Source organism: Vipera berus (assembly GCF_964194415.1).
Source record: "Vipera berus genome assembly, chromosome: 2".
Classification (NCBI taxonomy): Eukaryota; Metazoa; Chordata; class Lepidosauria; order Squamata; family Viperidae; genus Vipera; species Vipera berus.
In genome coordinates, this window is record NC_138203.1 from 49985229 (window position 1) to 50002511 (window position 17283).

Consider the following 17283-nt stretch of genomic DNA (forward strand, 5'->3'; position numbering starts at 1 on the left):
GATTTTTTAATGATCCCTTGTAAGAGGCTTGACACTTTCCTTTTGACTTCTCAGGAATAGGAGGATTTTTTTTGTGCCTGTTTTTACAGCTGAAAATGGAAGGAAAGAAGGAAGAGAGGGAGGGATTAGAGCTTCAAAAGAGTGGCAAATACAAGAAGGCTGGACCATTGAGTGGGAGTATACTGTCACTTTTTAAACCTTATTTTGCTTCTAAAATATTACATCACTAAGGAGATCAATAGGGGACTTAGTGGCACCTGGGTGGGGTGATCACTACATGCTCTAGAATGCAATACAGGAAGCAGCAGATAAAACCTACCCCATCCTATCTGAACCAGCAGAGGATCTAGGAAAATCTCTTGAATCCATAGAAAATATAGTGGAGCACTGGTTTTAACAAAGCAATATAGCGCTGTACACAGCAATGAACTGTGTGGTAGATTTTCTGCATGGAGACTGCTCTCACCAATGAGCAGAATATACAATGCTGAATAGAGTTGCCACACCAATGTTTCAGTCTTTTTGTGCCTGCCAACGTTATGAGATGCAATAGCGGTTTAGTCATAAATAAGACTCATCATGAGTCTGAAGACAAATCAAGAAAACCTAAAAAAAAGAAAAGCGGGGGGGGGGGGTATTGGCAGCTATGGAAGCCACTTAGAGTTAAGAGGCTCCTTAACACTAACAGCCTCTGTCACTGCCCAAGCACAGGTAGCCTTGAATAGATCAAATTTCCTTTTGAAGGTTACTATTAAATAGCTTGGCATGTCCAGCTGTTTCTTGCCATGGCTGAGGAGTCCTTTGCTTCCCTATGTTTTAATGCTGTCTCTTCAGATGTCAGTGTTTCTGAGCTCTGGGTGGAAATGCTCCTGGTTTGTATAAGAGTAATTGCTAGGTTCATAGTAGAAACCATAGAGTTGGTTGCTGAGTCAATATCTTTGTTGCATCGCAGAAATAAATGGCCTGTTGTTGAATTGCCACCATCTGGTCTTGCTCATTGTTTATGGAATATACTTGAGACTTGACCATAACACAAGGTGAACAGAATTGATGCATCTCTTGAACAAGTATTCACTGAAAAAATAAGCAACAGAGACAAGTGTTATGGTGCCTTGCTTCCTTTCTTCAGAGCCAGTTCCAACTGTTTGGAGGAGAAGGTCACTCCCTCGTCTTTTCCTCTGTCAGGTGCCACATAGGGCTAGACTCTCTCTCCCTTCCTATTGAACATCTGCATGAAACTGCTACCTGCTAGATAAGAACATGTGTTGGTTTAGGGTTTGGTATTGATATACTGATGATGCTTGTTGTTTCTTACATTATTAGGTGTTTTGTGAACTGCTCAGTGTCATTAGGAGTTGAACAGCATCAAATTTAAATAAATAATAATAAACCAAATAAATATAACAAGTACATCTCACACAAATCTGAGAAGAGATCTGCAGACTGCCTCTTCCTAGGACATGAATATGGAACAGCTCATTTCCTTATTCAAGGAGCTAATCACAAACCTTATCCAACATACATCTTTTCTGAGAGTCCAAAACAAAAACTCTAAAGACAAAGCTATCTGTTTCCCTCCTGCTCCCTCTCCCCACATGTACTTATGCGGGACAGGCTGTCCAAACTAAAAATATTACCAATATTGTTGAGAAAGATAATGATTCTCATCTACTGCTACAGATGTTACAACAAGAAGACTGACACCTCAACCAACCTAGGTAAAGGTAAAAGTTCCCCCGCACATGTGTGCTAGTCGTTTCCGACTCTAGGGGCCTGTGCTCATCTCAGTTTCAAAGCCGAAGAGCCAGTGCTTGTCTGAGGACGTCTCCGTGGTCATGTGGCCGGCATGACTAGACGCCAAAGGCACACGGAACGCTATTACCTTCCCACCGGAGTGGTCCCTATTATTCTACTTGCATTTTTACGTCTTTCGAACTGCTAGGTTGGCAGAAGCTGGGACGAGTAACAGGCGCTCACTCTGCTATGCAGCACTTGGGATTGGACCTGCCAAACTGCCGACCTTCTGATCGACAAGCTCAGCGTCCTAACCCACTGAGCCACCGCGTCCCTTGGTCAACCAACCTAGTATGTGCCAAATAGTAAACATTCTGCTATATCTGGAAAAACAGATTCTCTGGCAAATGTATGAGGAAGACAGGTTTGGGGAGATCTTGGGAGTTCCAAAAAGAAACAAGGGGGAATTTTCTATTTTTTGTCAATTTCCAAGGATTCATCAAGCTATGAACTCTAAAGAAACCCCATGTAGTATAAAAATGTGCCTGAAATAACAAAGAATTTTTCAAGCTATAAATAATATATTACAAATAGGTGGTACAAGCTTATTTTCTGAGGGAGCATGCCCATCCATTTCACCATTCCTAAAACAATAGAATTCTTTATAGAATAGAATAGAATTCTTTATTGGCCAAGTGTGATTGGACACACAAGGAATTTATCTCCAGTGCATAAACTCTCAGTGTACATACAAGCAACAAGTGATAAATTATTATTATAATCATAAAAAATATTCATCATAAATCATAAGATACAACACTCAGTGATGGTCATGGGATACTAAATAAACAAATAATATAAATCATACTAGGATACTAAATAAAACAATATAAATTGTAAAATATATCTTTATAGTCATAAGAAGATAGGTAATAGGAAAGATGAGAAGGATAATAGTAATACAGCCCTACTAGGTAGTTTGACAATTTTCTGGGAATTAGTTGTTGAGTTCTGGCATGGGGGAAAATACTGTCCCTATGTCTAGTTGTTTTGGTGTGCAATGCCCTATAGCCGTGGTGGCGAACCACACAGAGCCCTCTCTGTGGGCACACGCGCCATCACCCCAGTCCTAGGCCTTCAGCTGGGTTTTATAAAACCTTTTCGCTTTAGGTCTCCACCACCATGTGGAAAAAAAAGTTTCAATCAATTAATCAATTTCAACTTCTCGCAGGAAAAAAAAGATCTCTCAAAGTTGGAATTGATTGAACTTTTTAGTCCCAGTCTGCCATTACCAAAGCAACCACGCCCACCCAATGGGCCACGCCCACCCGGCACCCGACGATACATAAGTGGGTTTGGGGTTGCAGTTTGGGCACTTGGTCTCTAAAAGGTTCACCATCACTGGTATATATGATTAAATAAACCAATCAATTTGTTCAGTTTTAAGAAACACACAAATCATTTTTGATCTAAGCACTTTAATACATAAATATAAATCATCTCTAATACAGAATAGCAATGCATCACAATTTGCATTTGTTCTTACACTATAAACATCCTTCTTACGTCTATTTTTTTTCTTAACCTTAAATGGAATTCTCACTTGAGCCAGCAAAGTGATTTCCAAACATCTATTTAAACTGATCAAAATTTCAGATCAATAGTATACCAGTTAGGGTTATATTCTGCCAGATTGTGTTATCTGAATGCTTTCTAAGCAGAGAACAAAAGAGGAAGCATGAAGAAGCACTATTTCTTAAAAACTTGTAATTTTATTTCTGAAAAAATGCTGAATGAAGCCTGGACACCATCCAGTTTAATGACCTTCCTAAATCATACTGAATAGTAATGGATTTTACAAGCTGAATCTGGAGAGCCATCAACTCACAGGAACTTTAGCGGCTTGTTTACATTCATCTCATTGTTTTTCTCCCAATGACAAATGGCTTTACCCCTTAAGAGAAAAAAGAAAAGGTGCAGTAATAGGATGCTTTCAAAGCGCTGGTTCTTCATGCCACCAATCAAAAGACAGATTGTGCAGGTAATACATCATTCCCTTGGCTAAAACAAAAGTAGTGGAAAAGCATGGGAGAATTGAAACATCTGCATACTCCTCCCTTCCTCATAAAATAGAAGCTTCTTGAAACCAAATTCCCAGGTCTAGATTATTAAAAAGTATATAAAATATATAAGCATATAGAGTATCAACTTTGTATTCAGTCCTTTACTAAAGGAGTCATAAAATATTTTGCTACAATTTTCTACCAGAATCTGCACATTCTGACACTACTGAGGGTTGAGCAGTTTCTTTGCAATCAATCTCCTAAGCTAGAAGTAACTAACAGTTGAAAGTAAGACAAACAAACCTTATCATTATCAACAGACAGAAAAAGCAATGCTAGCACCATTAAACTAGAAATCTGTTAACAGATTTTATTTCTATTATAGAGGTACTGGAGCAAATACTAGGCTCTACAGTATGCACATTTTTAAAAAAGCTTCTTCTAGTTAAATCTAATAATCTGCGTTTTGGCTTGAGTATTACACAGACACAGTGGCCTGCATGCATTTAATAAGTTAATTTTGCCATCTATTCACAATTCATTTAGATTAATTTTTAGATTTAACCTGAAAGCAATCAATTATGTATGTAACTTCAGGTAATGTTATCATTTTTAATACCGCCATTCTATTTACAACACTTTCTGTGCCTAGATAGCATTTATTAGGTATTTGCTTTGCTATCAAGTACTGAAATATATAATGGCCTTTTCTTGACAACAAAATATTATATGCCAACTACCACACAACAAACAAGCAAGGTGAATTATCTATTTAAATAACAGTTGAAGCAAGTTCATGGGGATGGGTTATTAATGTTCTGATTTACACAACACAATATGTGAATATAGCCCTTATGTTCAGCTGTTCATAATAATGCAGAAGCAGATTTTTTTACACAAATTCACAGCTGTGTGAGAAAATCTAGCACTACTTCATGCTGCTGATGTAATTTTCCCAATGCTGTACATGTAAAACAATATTATAGAAGTGCTGCAGGTGTGGTGACTATAAATTGCAGTGCTTTGAGCTGCCCTTAATAAGGAATTTATGATTCAGAGTTAGTATGAATATTACGAGTACCTTTTGGATTGTGCCAATTAGCATCCCTGATATTTTCTCATACTTGCAAGGCAAAATTAGGAAATGGAATTAATGTTAATGAAAAAATATATCACATAATAAATACTCTTTCAGGCTGAGGTCTCCTATGGAGTTTCCAAACTCTGCATTAAGTTCATCTCCCAAAAACCATGCTTCTGTTCTTTGAATTGGAATAAGCAACTGTAGTGAAACATTATTGGCTTGATGTGTGATCACACCTGCAGCAGCAACATAGGTAACTGATGAATTAAATCTGGATCATTTGGAAGCCCTTTATAGATCAGGATATTTTATTCTATTCATGACTGAACAAGTAGAAGCTGAGGTAAAGCATTTATAGCAAGTTTAATCTCTCAGCTATGAGCTCATTCTTTACTATCCCCTATTTACATCCTCAGATGGTGCTAGAGTAACACAAACCAAGTATATTACTCTATTTTCTCTTATTGAAAACATTGCTATCTCCCTTGCTACTATAAAGTTATGTACCACAAAAATGGATACTCTTAATATGGCCTTAGTCTTCTTATAATGTATAATTTGACTACACAGTGTGTGTTTCATATTCCTATCATCCATATAGCTTTCCACCGAAATGACATTAAACAAAGAAGATGATTTAAAATGTCAGGCTTTAAATCATAGAAATCATGTACAATTTTCAAATAAGCATCTTAAATGGTTAATTTTTAAAATAACTTAAAACTTGAAAGTACAACATGCCACATTTTTGAAAGAGATGATAAAAGTCCTCAAAAATCCTTCAAGTCACTCAGCTTTTGCAGCACAGTACCAGATTTCATTACTTGCATCACAATTCAGTTATAGTGCCCCACAAGGCAATGATTGGGAACACAATTTCTGTTCTCGTTGTATTATAAGTAGATATACACATCTGGCACCCAGATGATCTATGATGCATAACAATAGCTTTTCTAAAACAAATGTGCAACTATATGTATTGCAGTATTCCCAATCTGGCAAGAAGAGCTCCAAAACATACCAATTCTGCTGCGCTGAAATGTATGCCATTGCACATTGTTCAGATAACTCTAAGTACGTGAACTTAACCTAAAACCTTACTTGTGAAACTGCAGACTTCTTAAGTCCATAAAAACAGATCTCTCTGCATTCAGAATAATGGCAGCAGTATATTCATATTCCTATCACCTTCAGTGCACCGAGGGGGACTAGGCTTTGAGCCATGGAGGTTCAAGTGAGAGCCTTGGAACAGAAGGACCCTAAAGTATGTTTAAAACTCCAAGAATAGCAGAAGCTTTGCAGCAGAGATGTGTAGAAGGCAATAGGAAAGAAGTTCCCCAACACAAATTACACTGGCTTTTGATTTCCTAACATGCTGTTAGGAAATATAATCCTTGAAATTAATACCCTGATAAAACACTTTCCACAACTATAAAAAGTTCTTGTTCAAGAGAATAAAGTAATTAATACAACTCAAGTCTTAAAATTAGATGTGCTTTTTTCAAACATAAACATGGATATTACTTTAGAACAATAATCTAAACTGAAATCTCTTGAGAGTCTTATTTCAAAATAAATATATTGATCTGTGAAAATAAAACTACTTTATGTAATATGGAAAACCACAGGTCTTCATGGCACTAATTATGCCTTCAGAGCTTTCCTGAGATCAGAATAAAAATTGATCAGTGTACCAGCCATAGCTGTGTCTACTACTGATTGTGGGAGCATCCCACGCAGGTCCGTCTGGATAAAGCCAACCAAAAGACTATGTCTTGGATTGTCCGTGAGTGGAAAGCAGAACCAGCCACAAGGATGGTTAAACCCTCGAACAAAACTTGGCCTTACTTCACCGTAATCCAGGCTAATACCTATTTTAACAAAAACATAACAGCAATTACATGAGGATCTAGAGGAACACATTTTTAAAATGGCTTTTTAACTGAATTAACAAAATTTTGGAAAAATACATAAGCAGACAAAATAAGCATAAAATAAAGGGACATGAAAAAATTATCTTAGGCACATGTGCACTCACATAATTATAATTTCAGAGACATGCAACTATTTTATATATCAAAGTATTCAGTATTTCTGTTCCAAATTATTTTGTGACAGATGAGAGTAAAATTTTAAAGAAAGTGACTATCCAAACCCCAGACCTCAACCATCACCTTACTCACCAGGAGAGTCTTTATTCAGCCAGATAAAATAAAGAAATCAGCATGTGGAGAAGCCTAAGCCTAAAGTTATTGACAGCATTGTGCTGATTATTTCCTGATACTGTAAGTATTTCATTTTATTTTCTCTTGATTAGCATAATCAAGAATAAAATAGTTTTTTTTAAATGTCAAGCTACCCCTGCTTTGTGAGGTTTGACATAAAGTGGTTGCTTTCCCCGCCCAGTGAATTAACCACTATAATACTCAAGGATTTTCTCCATATTTCTACACATCGTCACAAATGTACTAAATTTATCTTTCAGACAGAAGAAAACAGGTTTAACTGACCAGTTTTTTTTAATCCCATTTATATCCCGCCCTTCTCCGAAGACTCAGGGCGGCTTACAATCTAAGCAAAAAATCAATGTGCTTAGCAATAGCCTTCATTCTATGTATATGCCTGCTTATTAGGGCTTTCGCCCCGCCCCCCAAGCAGCATTATTACAAAGTCAGCTTATTACCCCCAACAATCTGGGTCCTCATTTTACCTACCTCAGAAGGATGGAAGGCTGAGTCAACCTTGAGCCTGGTGGGATGTGAACCTGCACTAATTGCAGGCAGCTGGTGTTACTTAAGGAGGCATTAGCCCACTACTCCACCAAGGCTCTTTTTGACATCAATAATTATTTTTACACAAGTAATATGCATTCTAAAAAGCACAGTAACATCAACTGCAATTTCAGATAAAAAATCTATAAATCTGAAAGGAATCATGTATATATGGAATATGTCTAGCCCCAACTGTATGCAAATAGATCTTGACCTTGGAACAATTGTTTAATCCTGTTCATTTGAAGAAGTCCTAATCCAAGACATCACTCTTTAAAATAAGATGCTCTATACTTAAACAACCCAAAGCAAAATTATGGGGATTTCAACAATTTTAGATTATTCTTACAAAGCTGGATTAGAAGATAAAAGATTATCAATGAGAATTTACCACATGACAGCAGTCCATCTTCACAATTGGTTGTGTAGGAGAAATCAATGAACTCTCTTGGTGCAATGATATTCAATATTTGACCAGCTGTAGTATAACGCATTACACAGCAATTCTGCAAAGTGATCATAAAATGGCAGTTTATGGGTGATTCATTTTTATTAAGCATTTTTGCAGCCTTATTAAAAGTCCTAAAGATTGTGGTAGGGTTGATGTACTGCACTAGCATGTAATGGGTTTCCTGGCTTAGGGTACTGGATGAGCCAAACTAATTGCAATTTATTCAAATCAAAGCTAAGCAAACATTTGTTCAGCATAATACCTGAATCCAGCCTGTATGTGCATACAATCTGTTTTTGAAAATGCTACACATATACAGATGACCCTTGGTTAATGATCACTTATCCAGCAACTGTTTGAACTTATAACAGGGCTGAACAAATGGTCCTTACAATTGGTCCTTGAAGTTCTGGCTGTTGAAGCACCCCAGCAGTCATGTGATCACAATCTGGGTGCTCGACAACTAGCCTAGATTTCCAACTGTTGCACATGATCATGCAACCTTCAAAACCTTCCCTGCCAGCTTCCCATAAGCCAAGTCACTGGGGAAGCTGGCAGGAAATCAGAAGTCACGATCATGTGAGATTCTCACTTAATAACCTATGGTGATTCGCTTAACTGGGGACTACCATCATTAATTGGTACAGTCATGTGACATTGCACTTTATGACTGCATCACTTAATGATGGAAATTCTACTCCCAATTACTGTCACTAAGCAAGAACTACCTGTATTACTATTGTTCCAAGGCAGAGGTCCCCAACCTTTTGGGCACCAAGGACCGGTTTTGTGGAAAGTTTTTTCCGTGGACCAGAGGGGGGCGTAGTTTTGTGTACTGCCTGCATCCTGCAGATGGGGCTTTGCTTGTTTGTGCGGCCCAGTTGCTGGCATGCCATGACCTGGTACCAGTCCACAGACCAGGGGTTGCGGACCCCTGTTCTAAGGCCAAGAAAATCTTTTCAGAATCATGAAAATTATATTCAGCCAGCATTAAGTACTGTACAGGAAAAAATACTTTGGGAGAAAAGGCTATACCTGCCCTTTCCTTGGTAGAGATCTAAATTAGAGTGCTCTGCAACTATGACTTTTGAAACAATTAATATCATGCCTTCTTCATTTCTTCAGATGTGCTCCAAGAAAGTACTTTAAACAGGGATGGGCAGATTTCAGATGTGTCAGCTAGCTCTACTGAGGTCAGCTCAGGAATAAGTAAGAATTTCACTTATGGCATATACACAAATTAATTTCTTACTGGTTGTTAAATATAATGTATCTTACATTTGCTAATCAGAACCCTGACAGCTATGATCTATAAATGAAAATCCTAAACGTGCTAAGTACATGAAATATGGCCTGTACATTACCTCTTCATACTTTTCAACAATGTCCATTGTGGTCATCAGACTATCCCAGCTGATCCGATAAGGTCCAGGACGTATGTGATCTATTATTCTATTGGTAACATCTTCCACAATACCTTGTGTTTTATAGCTAAAGACCAGATTTAATAGAAGAGGGTTTAAAACTGTTAAAGTTTATAATAGGATATTTGTGTAAGTCTTTAAAAGTAGTTGAAAAACCAATAAATCTCTGTAATAAGTGTCTAACTCTTCAAAGTGTTGATACATAAATCCCATTTGAAAGGGCGGAGTTACACTTAACAAATTACTGGTTCCTAAGGATTGGATTAAGGGACGCGGTGGCTCAGTGGGTTAGGATGCTGAGCTTGTCGATCAGAAGATTGGCAGTTTGGCGGGTCGAATCCCGAGTGCCGCGTAGCAGAGTGAGCGCCTGTTACTCATCCCAGCTTCTGCCCACCTAGCAGTTCGAAAGCATGTAAAAATGCAAGTAGAAAAATAGGGACCACTACGGTGGGAAGGTAACAGCGTTCCGTGCGCCTTTGGCGTCTAGTCATGCCGGCCACATGACCACGGAGACGTCCTCGGACAAGCGCTGGCTCTTCGGCTTTGAAACGGAGATGAGCACCGGCCCCTAGAGTCGGCAACGACTAGCAAGCATGTGCGGGGGAACCTTTACCTTTACCTTTAAGGATTGGATTATAATACTGTGTCTTGTATTGCACTTACCAGTAAAACCAATCTGGAGGTGTTTTTACCCTTCAGTTGAACAAAAATAATAAAGTTTACGTACTTCAAACATGGCTAATTGATGAGTTTGAGGTTAGGATCCAATGTTGTAGTTATGATACCTAAGTGGATAATAGTAAGGAGCTATGGAGATAATCTTAAAGAAAGCATCCAAAAGGCAGACCTCAAGTAAAGGAAGCCTTTGTTAAGCCCCAAGAGACAGAAAAGTCTTAGAAAAACACTGGGACAGCTAGCTTCCCCTGAATAAGAGGGAGGGAAAAGAAAACACAGGCTGATTTGCAAGATTCTGTTAAAGTAAAGGTAAAGGTAAAGGTTCCCCCGCACATGCATGCTAGTCGTTTCCGACTCTAGGGGCCGGTGCTCATCTCCGTTTCAAAGCCGAAGAGCCAGCGCTTGTCCGAGGACGTCTCCGTGGTCATGTGGCTGGCACGACTAGACGCCAAAGGCGCACGGAACGCTGTTACCTTCCCACCGTAGTGGTCCCTATTTTTCTACTTGCATTTTTACGTGCTTTCGAACTGCTAGGTTGGCAGAAGCTGGGACGAGTAACAGGCGCTCACTCTGCTACACGGCACTCGGGATTCGACCCGCCAAACTGCCGACCTTCTGATCGACAAGCTCAGCGTCCTAACCCACTGAGCCACTGCGTCCCTTAAGATTCTGTTACTACACCCTATTTCAGTGTACTTCTCATCTTCCCAAGGAGACAGTTTTGTCATGTGGTATACATTACAATTCTGATAATAATGTACTGGTAGCCCAATTTCTATTTTTGTCCTAATATGGCAAGATCTCATTATTTATTTTGATTAAGACAGCACTCACACACACATGCACATGTAGTTTAATCTTGTACAAATGTTTTAAGTAAAGTTCAACTTACAGATACCCGCTGAATTCTTCTGACGGCTTACGCCAAACAGTAATATCTTTCTGCAGAAAAAGAAATGAAGGATTGCACTATTGATACATTATTAAAACATTCAGTCGCTCATATCTAAGAATGTGGAATATAATTAAGTTGTTTAAAAAGTGTATCTAAGAATGTAGAATATAATTAAGATGTTTAAAAAGTGTATTTCAGACTGTAGAGACCTTAGAAGGAATTTTTCACATACAGGCACACCTTAAAAACTTCCTGGATACAGAAACATTATTATAAAAAATAACAGAGAATACATATAATTACTATTCTGCATATCCATCTTCATTCATTGATATCCATGCACTACCTATAAATTGTTATATTTATACACATTAGTTAAGTGTGCATTCATGAAATAATATCTTTAAACTGATCCAACTTAAAAACTATGTACATTTTATACATTTTAAGACCACTGTAGACAGGGAACGTTAGTAGCACTTACATGAAAACAATATAACCTATACGTTATCACTATCAGATAGTAGCAACACATCTTCTCCAACGATTTAGTTGGTAGTTTCTAGTTTTTGGGAAACTAAGACTCACCATATTGTGTACTATTTTTCTAAAACTAGCACACCAAATATGTCAACCAACACAATTTGATATAATATGTATGTGTACACTGGTGTCTTACCAAAATAAGAAAACCTGCTCAATAACTTACTGTTTTCCTAGCAACTCTCCATTCATTGTCCTCAATGTTATGGTATTGAATCATTGTATTTTTTAGCCTTGTAGCCAAAGAATCTATATCAGAGATATCTGTCATTCTTTTTGTAACCTACAAGGGGAAAAACAAATTTTAAAATAAAATGACCTAAGATTGATTTTTTTTTCTGTTTGGCATTAACATTAAGATAAATCAATTTGTCTCCAAACAGCAAAAAAATGTGATTATCCCAAGATTTAAACCAAACAGAGGTTAAAAAAAAAAAAAGGTAAAGGTTCCCCCGCACATGCGTGCTAGTCGTTTCCAACTCTAGGGGCCAGTGCTCATCTCCATTTCAAAGCCGAAGAGCCAGCGCTTGTCCGAGGACGTCTCCGTGGTCATGTGGCTGGCATGACTAGACGCCAAAGGCGCACAGAATGCTGTTACTTTCCCACGGTAGTGGTCCCTATTTTTCTACTTGCATTTTTACATGCTTTCGAACTGCTAGGTTGGCAGAAGCTGGGACGAGTAACAGGTGCTCACTCTGTTATGTGGCACTCGGGATTCGACCCGCCAAACTGCCGACCTTCTGATCGACAAGCTCAGCGTCCTAACCCACTGAGCCACCGCGTCCCTTTAAACAGAGGTACTTCATAATAAAATGATATGGGATGGCTAATGCAGAAATGGAAACTAGAATAGGCCCTCTCTCCCTTCTACAAACAAGAGAGGAAAGATTATCCACAAAGAAAACAATACTCAATCAAATAGTTCTAGAGGTGACCTTTATAATCTCAGTTTACAGACCAACCAGGTTACCTTGCAAATCTATGACAACAGATGGAATAGAGGAAGTTGGAGGGATAGAAAAGCTGTTAGGCAGTCTCTGAGCCAGCTGCTCCGCTGCGCAATTGATTTGTTACATGCAGAGTGGCTACCCTCAAGAAGGCATTGCATGCGGATTTTGCTATCCTTCAAGCAAAATATTTCTTTCCAGTGGCTGCTTAAGGATGAGCAGGCAGAGATCACGGTGCAGGTGGCCAGATTCTGTGCAGCAGAATTGGGGATTCACCAGAAACTGAAATAATCATTGCAGATCTTTTTAATAATCTTTTGTAATTGATTTCATTACGTCAGTACCCTTCCTTTAAATATTATTCTTGGTTTACTACATAAATTGTTACGACATATATGATTCCTATTTTATACCTATTAATGTTTTAGATTTATATCCACCCATGGAACTGCATTAACATAGTAACAGAACGTCAAAGAGTTATAATATGATTTACTTTTCTAGTTGTTCATATATTATTATATTGATCTGTTCTATTTTTGTTTTTTTTAACTTTTCTGGTCATTGACTGAATAAATATTGATTGATTGATACTGGCTACCAAGTGCCCCGCAATTGTGTGATGGCCTTTTGCAATCTTCTCTGATGGCTTCCCCAGAACGTTGGTGAGGAAACCAACAGGGAAGTTTGCAAACTGCTGCTGCCGCTTGCCAAGAAGACTCCCTTATCTCTCTAGGGGCTGACTGAAAGAGCTGCCTGCCAAGGGAAGCTGAACTGGAATGGTTGTCAGAAAGTCAGAAAGTTACTTAAGCAAACTTGCCCCACTGAAAGTGCCACTATTTTCAAAGAGTTATCTGTCAGGCATAGAAAAGAAGGCCTAAGAGACACATTACGACTGTTAAGCACATTTATTTTTGTAACTCCTTGTTGCGTTAATAATCTGGATGCTTAGTATTATACAGATATTCCCTAGACTATTTTTTCCCAAGTACATATAGTAATAGTTTCAATACAAGTGACCACTTACATTTAGATATAATTGCAAGACAGAAATTTCCCTCATTCCCTAATTTTGATATCATGTATGCTGATATCAAACCTAGCATGTGATTCCTGTTGGTGCTTGCATTTACGGTAAGTCTTGAAAGCAAAATAAATATCCAACTCATTTCTATCTTTAAAGCAGACAATCAAATGCAAGTCCAAAATCAAACTAAATTCTGCCATTTAAACATTCTGGGTTCAGTCTGCACTGAAATAAGACACTTTGTTCAGTATCATATCAAAAACCTTTACTTTGATTATACCCAGTAGCAACAACCAAAGAAAAACATATATTAGTGTGTAGAATTTGCACATTCATAAACATCTTACAGCTTACCTGGTTTTTATTTTTATTTTTAAATAGTCACAGAAATCTGACACTAAACTATACAAAGGATAAAAATTAATTATTCTTATCCTTCGTATAGTTGAATGTTAGATTTCTGTAACTATTTAAAAATAAAAATCAGATAAGCTATTTTTAGTATTTTTCTTACCTTCAAATCATTATTACTAGGATTTTCTAAGCCAATTATTGTACAATTAAAGCAGAAAATATTACTTCATATGTAATAAAGGGCTAACAATACTTCGATGAATTATGTATTTATTTAATATTTATTGATTTTGCCTTCCAATCAACTCTTGGTGACTGCCTGAACAAGTCCCTGCACATTATTTCTTGGGACAATGTCAGAAGTGGCTTTGAAGGTGTTATTGCCTCCTTCCTAGGCTGAGAGAGAATGGCTGTCCCAAAATCACCCAGCTGGTTTTATGCCTAAGGTGGAAATAGAACTCAAGGTCTCCTGGATTCTACCCGATGCCCTAACAACTACCCCATATTGGCTTTCCATCTTTCAGGATATAGAAAATGTAAGTTAACCGGTAACTTTTTATTTATTTAACTTAAAATATTTTCATAAATTCTCAAAATGTCATAGGCTGTAAGCCCTGTGCCTGTTGTGCCTAATGGATAATATATGGGGGTAGAGTGCCTTCTCATGTGTGACTCCCAGACTATGGAATATGCTCCTAGGTGGGTTGTTTTTAGCCCCCACTCTTTTTGCCTTTGCAAAACAGCAGAAGTATACTTATTTAACAACGTTGAAAATGTTAGCACAGGTCGTTAAATTATACATTTTAGTTTTTGTTTTGTATGTTGTATTTTTGTTGTTCATTTATAGACCATTCATTTTAATAAAAAATCAGGATACAAGTCAAAAGCTAAGTTCTCTTTCAAATAATTCCATTAAATTAAAACTCTTCCCACATTCCGAACTCTTTCAGACCTAATCACTGACACCCAACCAGGAGGCGGGGGGGGGGGGGGGAGAATCAGGAATCTGGTAACACATAGGCATCACTAACCTGTCTCACTCCCCACCCCCAGTGATCTCAATTTAAATTGTATAACAGTTTAGTCCTTTTCTGCACTTCATAAAATGAGATGGACAGCTTGTGTTTTTTTGCCTGCTTGAGCAGGGGGTTGGCCTAGAAGACCTCCCAAGGTCCCTTCCGACTCTGTTTTTCTGTTCTGTTATTCTATAAATGTGGTGGTCAGAAAAAGGGCTATCAGCTTCCACCTGTAACCTAACAAGTCTCTCCCCTTCCAATGGGGAAAGGGGATATCACCGTTTTGCCTTCACTGTGGTCCAATGCCCCCTGGCTTTAAAGCCCAATTGTCCTGAAATTTGCACGGGTTAAAAACGGCAATGGTCAAGCAGGTACCCTACCCATCGGCGCAATCATGCGGCCCGACGTGTATCTAAACGCGGTGAGAAAGGCTCCGCAGGTGATGTAACGCTCACGCGTCGAAATCTCCCGAGGAGACTGAAGTCAAGCAAAGAGCATCTTTCTCTGATGTTTTCTGCAATCTCCTCCAACTTACCGGGGCGAAGCAGGGAAGGTTAACTTGTCAAAGCCTCGACTCTTAACGAGGAGGGGGTCTTCCCCAAGGCAGCGAATGGGATCCTTCCGGTCACGAGCGGCTCCCCGAAACTAAGACGCTTCCCTCGCCTAGTTTCTGATCTGCTCACCCGGTCGAGCGGCTCATTCACGTAGCCAATCAGAACCCAGCTGGCACTTCCCTCGCAACCAATAGCAGACAGTCCATCTTCCTGCCCACTCTTTTGTTTTGATTCTACTTGCATTTTGGTACAGGCGGCCTGCGTTCATTGGCTGTTGATTGAGAGACGGCAGAATCGCGCGTGGTAACCGGCCAATAACAAGGAATGAGAGAGGGCGGGGGGAAAAACAGCTGTAAACGGTTAGGTTGCTGTTCAGGAAAGAGATTCCTTTGCTGTTTGGCTAAGATGAGGCAGATGTTTTGGTGTCACTTTAGTGTCAAGAGTTGTGTGGTGACTAAATCAGAACACACACACACACGCATACACAGACGTGTGTGTGTGTGTGTGTGTGTGTGTGTGTGGACCCAGGTCATGAAAAATTAAAACTAAGTTATTAACTTTGGAAAGTTAAGAAAAAGAGTTGAAGTTGCCCCAGTATTGGGGGACAAACATGGGCAGAAGTTAGTGAAGTTCCAACTCCCACCATCCTTATTGGCCATTATCCCTGCCTTTGAGGGATACTCTCATATGATCTGACCAACCCATTATTTGCTGACTGATTTCCAATGTTTCTGTATTTTGGAAGTGTTGTCACTTAGAGTAAGTTTGGTGTAGGGCTTAAGACATCAAGTCATGAGTTCTAGTCTCACCTTAGCCATAAAGCCAGCTGGGTGACCTTGGGCCATTCACTGCCTCAGCCCTAGAAAGAAGGCAATGGCAAACCACATCTGAAAAACCTTGCCAAGAAAACTGTGGGAACTTGTCCAGGCAATCTCTAAGAATCAAACATGATGAACAGAAGGGGGAAAAATGTAGAGGAAGGAAGAAAAGCAATTCATACCACTGCCTGTTCAGACCCCATCAAACTATTTGCTCACACTCACTGCTAGTATGGGTAATATATTTAGTTAACCTTCCACAACATCATCTCGAGTTTAGAACAATGTGCTGCAGCAGCCAAAAAAAAAGCGCCAATGCAATTCTAGGCTGCATTAACAGATCATGTTAAGTGTTAGTATCACTTTATAAGGCCTTGGTAAGATCACACTTGGAATACTGCATCCAGTTTTGGTCACCATAATATAAAAAATATGTTAAGACTCTGGAAAGAATGTAGGCAAGAACAACAAAGATAATTAAGGGGCTGGAGGATAAAACATGAAGAATGGTTGGAGGAAATGGATACGTCCAGTCTAGTGAAAAGAAGATCTAGGGGTGATATGATAGCAGTATTCCAATATGTGAGGGGCTGACACAAAGAAGAGGGGGTTAACTTATTTTCCAAAGCACCACAAGGCTTATTTCATTTAAGACACATGTACAGAATTATTAACCCCCACAGTCCTGCTATGTTGCTTCATCGTGGCTGTGATGGAAGGTGTTCCTGGGAAAGTTGAGCACAGAATGTCAGGAGTTTATGCCAGGAATATATATATTCTGAGGGTCATCAAAGAAGGGAGGATCATCCCAGCTGCCCATTCAAAGCAAGCAGGCACCTGTATTGGGCAACAGTAATATAATAATAAACCTTTATTGTCAAAGTACAACATGTGTACATTGAGATTAGCTGAGCCTCCCCCTGTGCT

The 17283-nt window shown here is 38.8% G+C and overlaps 1 protein-coding gene across 1 annotated transcript; it reads right to left on the reverse strand.

The window, feature by feature from the left end:
- Positions 1 to 2473: 2473 nt before the first annotated feature.
- On the reverse strand, positions 2474 to 15677 carry STARD4 (StAR related lipid transfer domain containing 4). Its single transcript, XM_081317846.1, has 6 exons — positions 15520 to 15677; positions 11807 to 11923; positions 11095 to 11144; positions 9468 to 9594; positions 8044 to 8158; positions 2474 to 6752 (listed from the first exon to the last, which is right to left on the reverse strand). Exons 2-6 carry the CDS (start codon positions 11909 to 11911, stop codon positions 6526 to 6528), a joined length of 624 nt encoding a protein of 207 aa, XP_081173972.1. The 5' UTR covers positions 11912 to 11923; positions 15520 to 15677; the 3' UTR covers positions 2474 to 6525.
- Positions 15678 to 17283: the final 1606 nt, after the last annotated feature.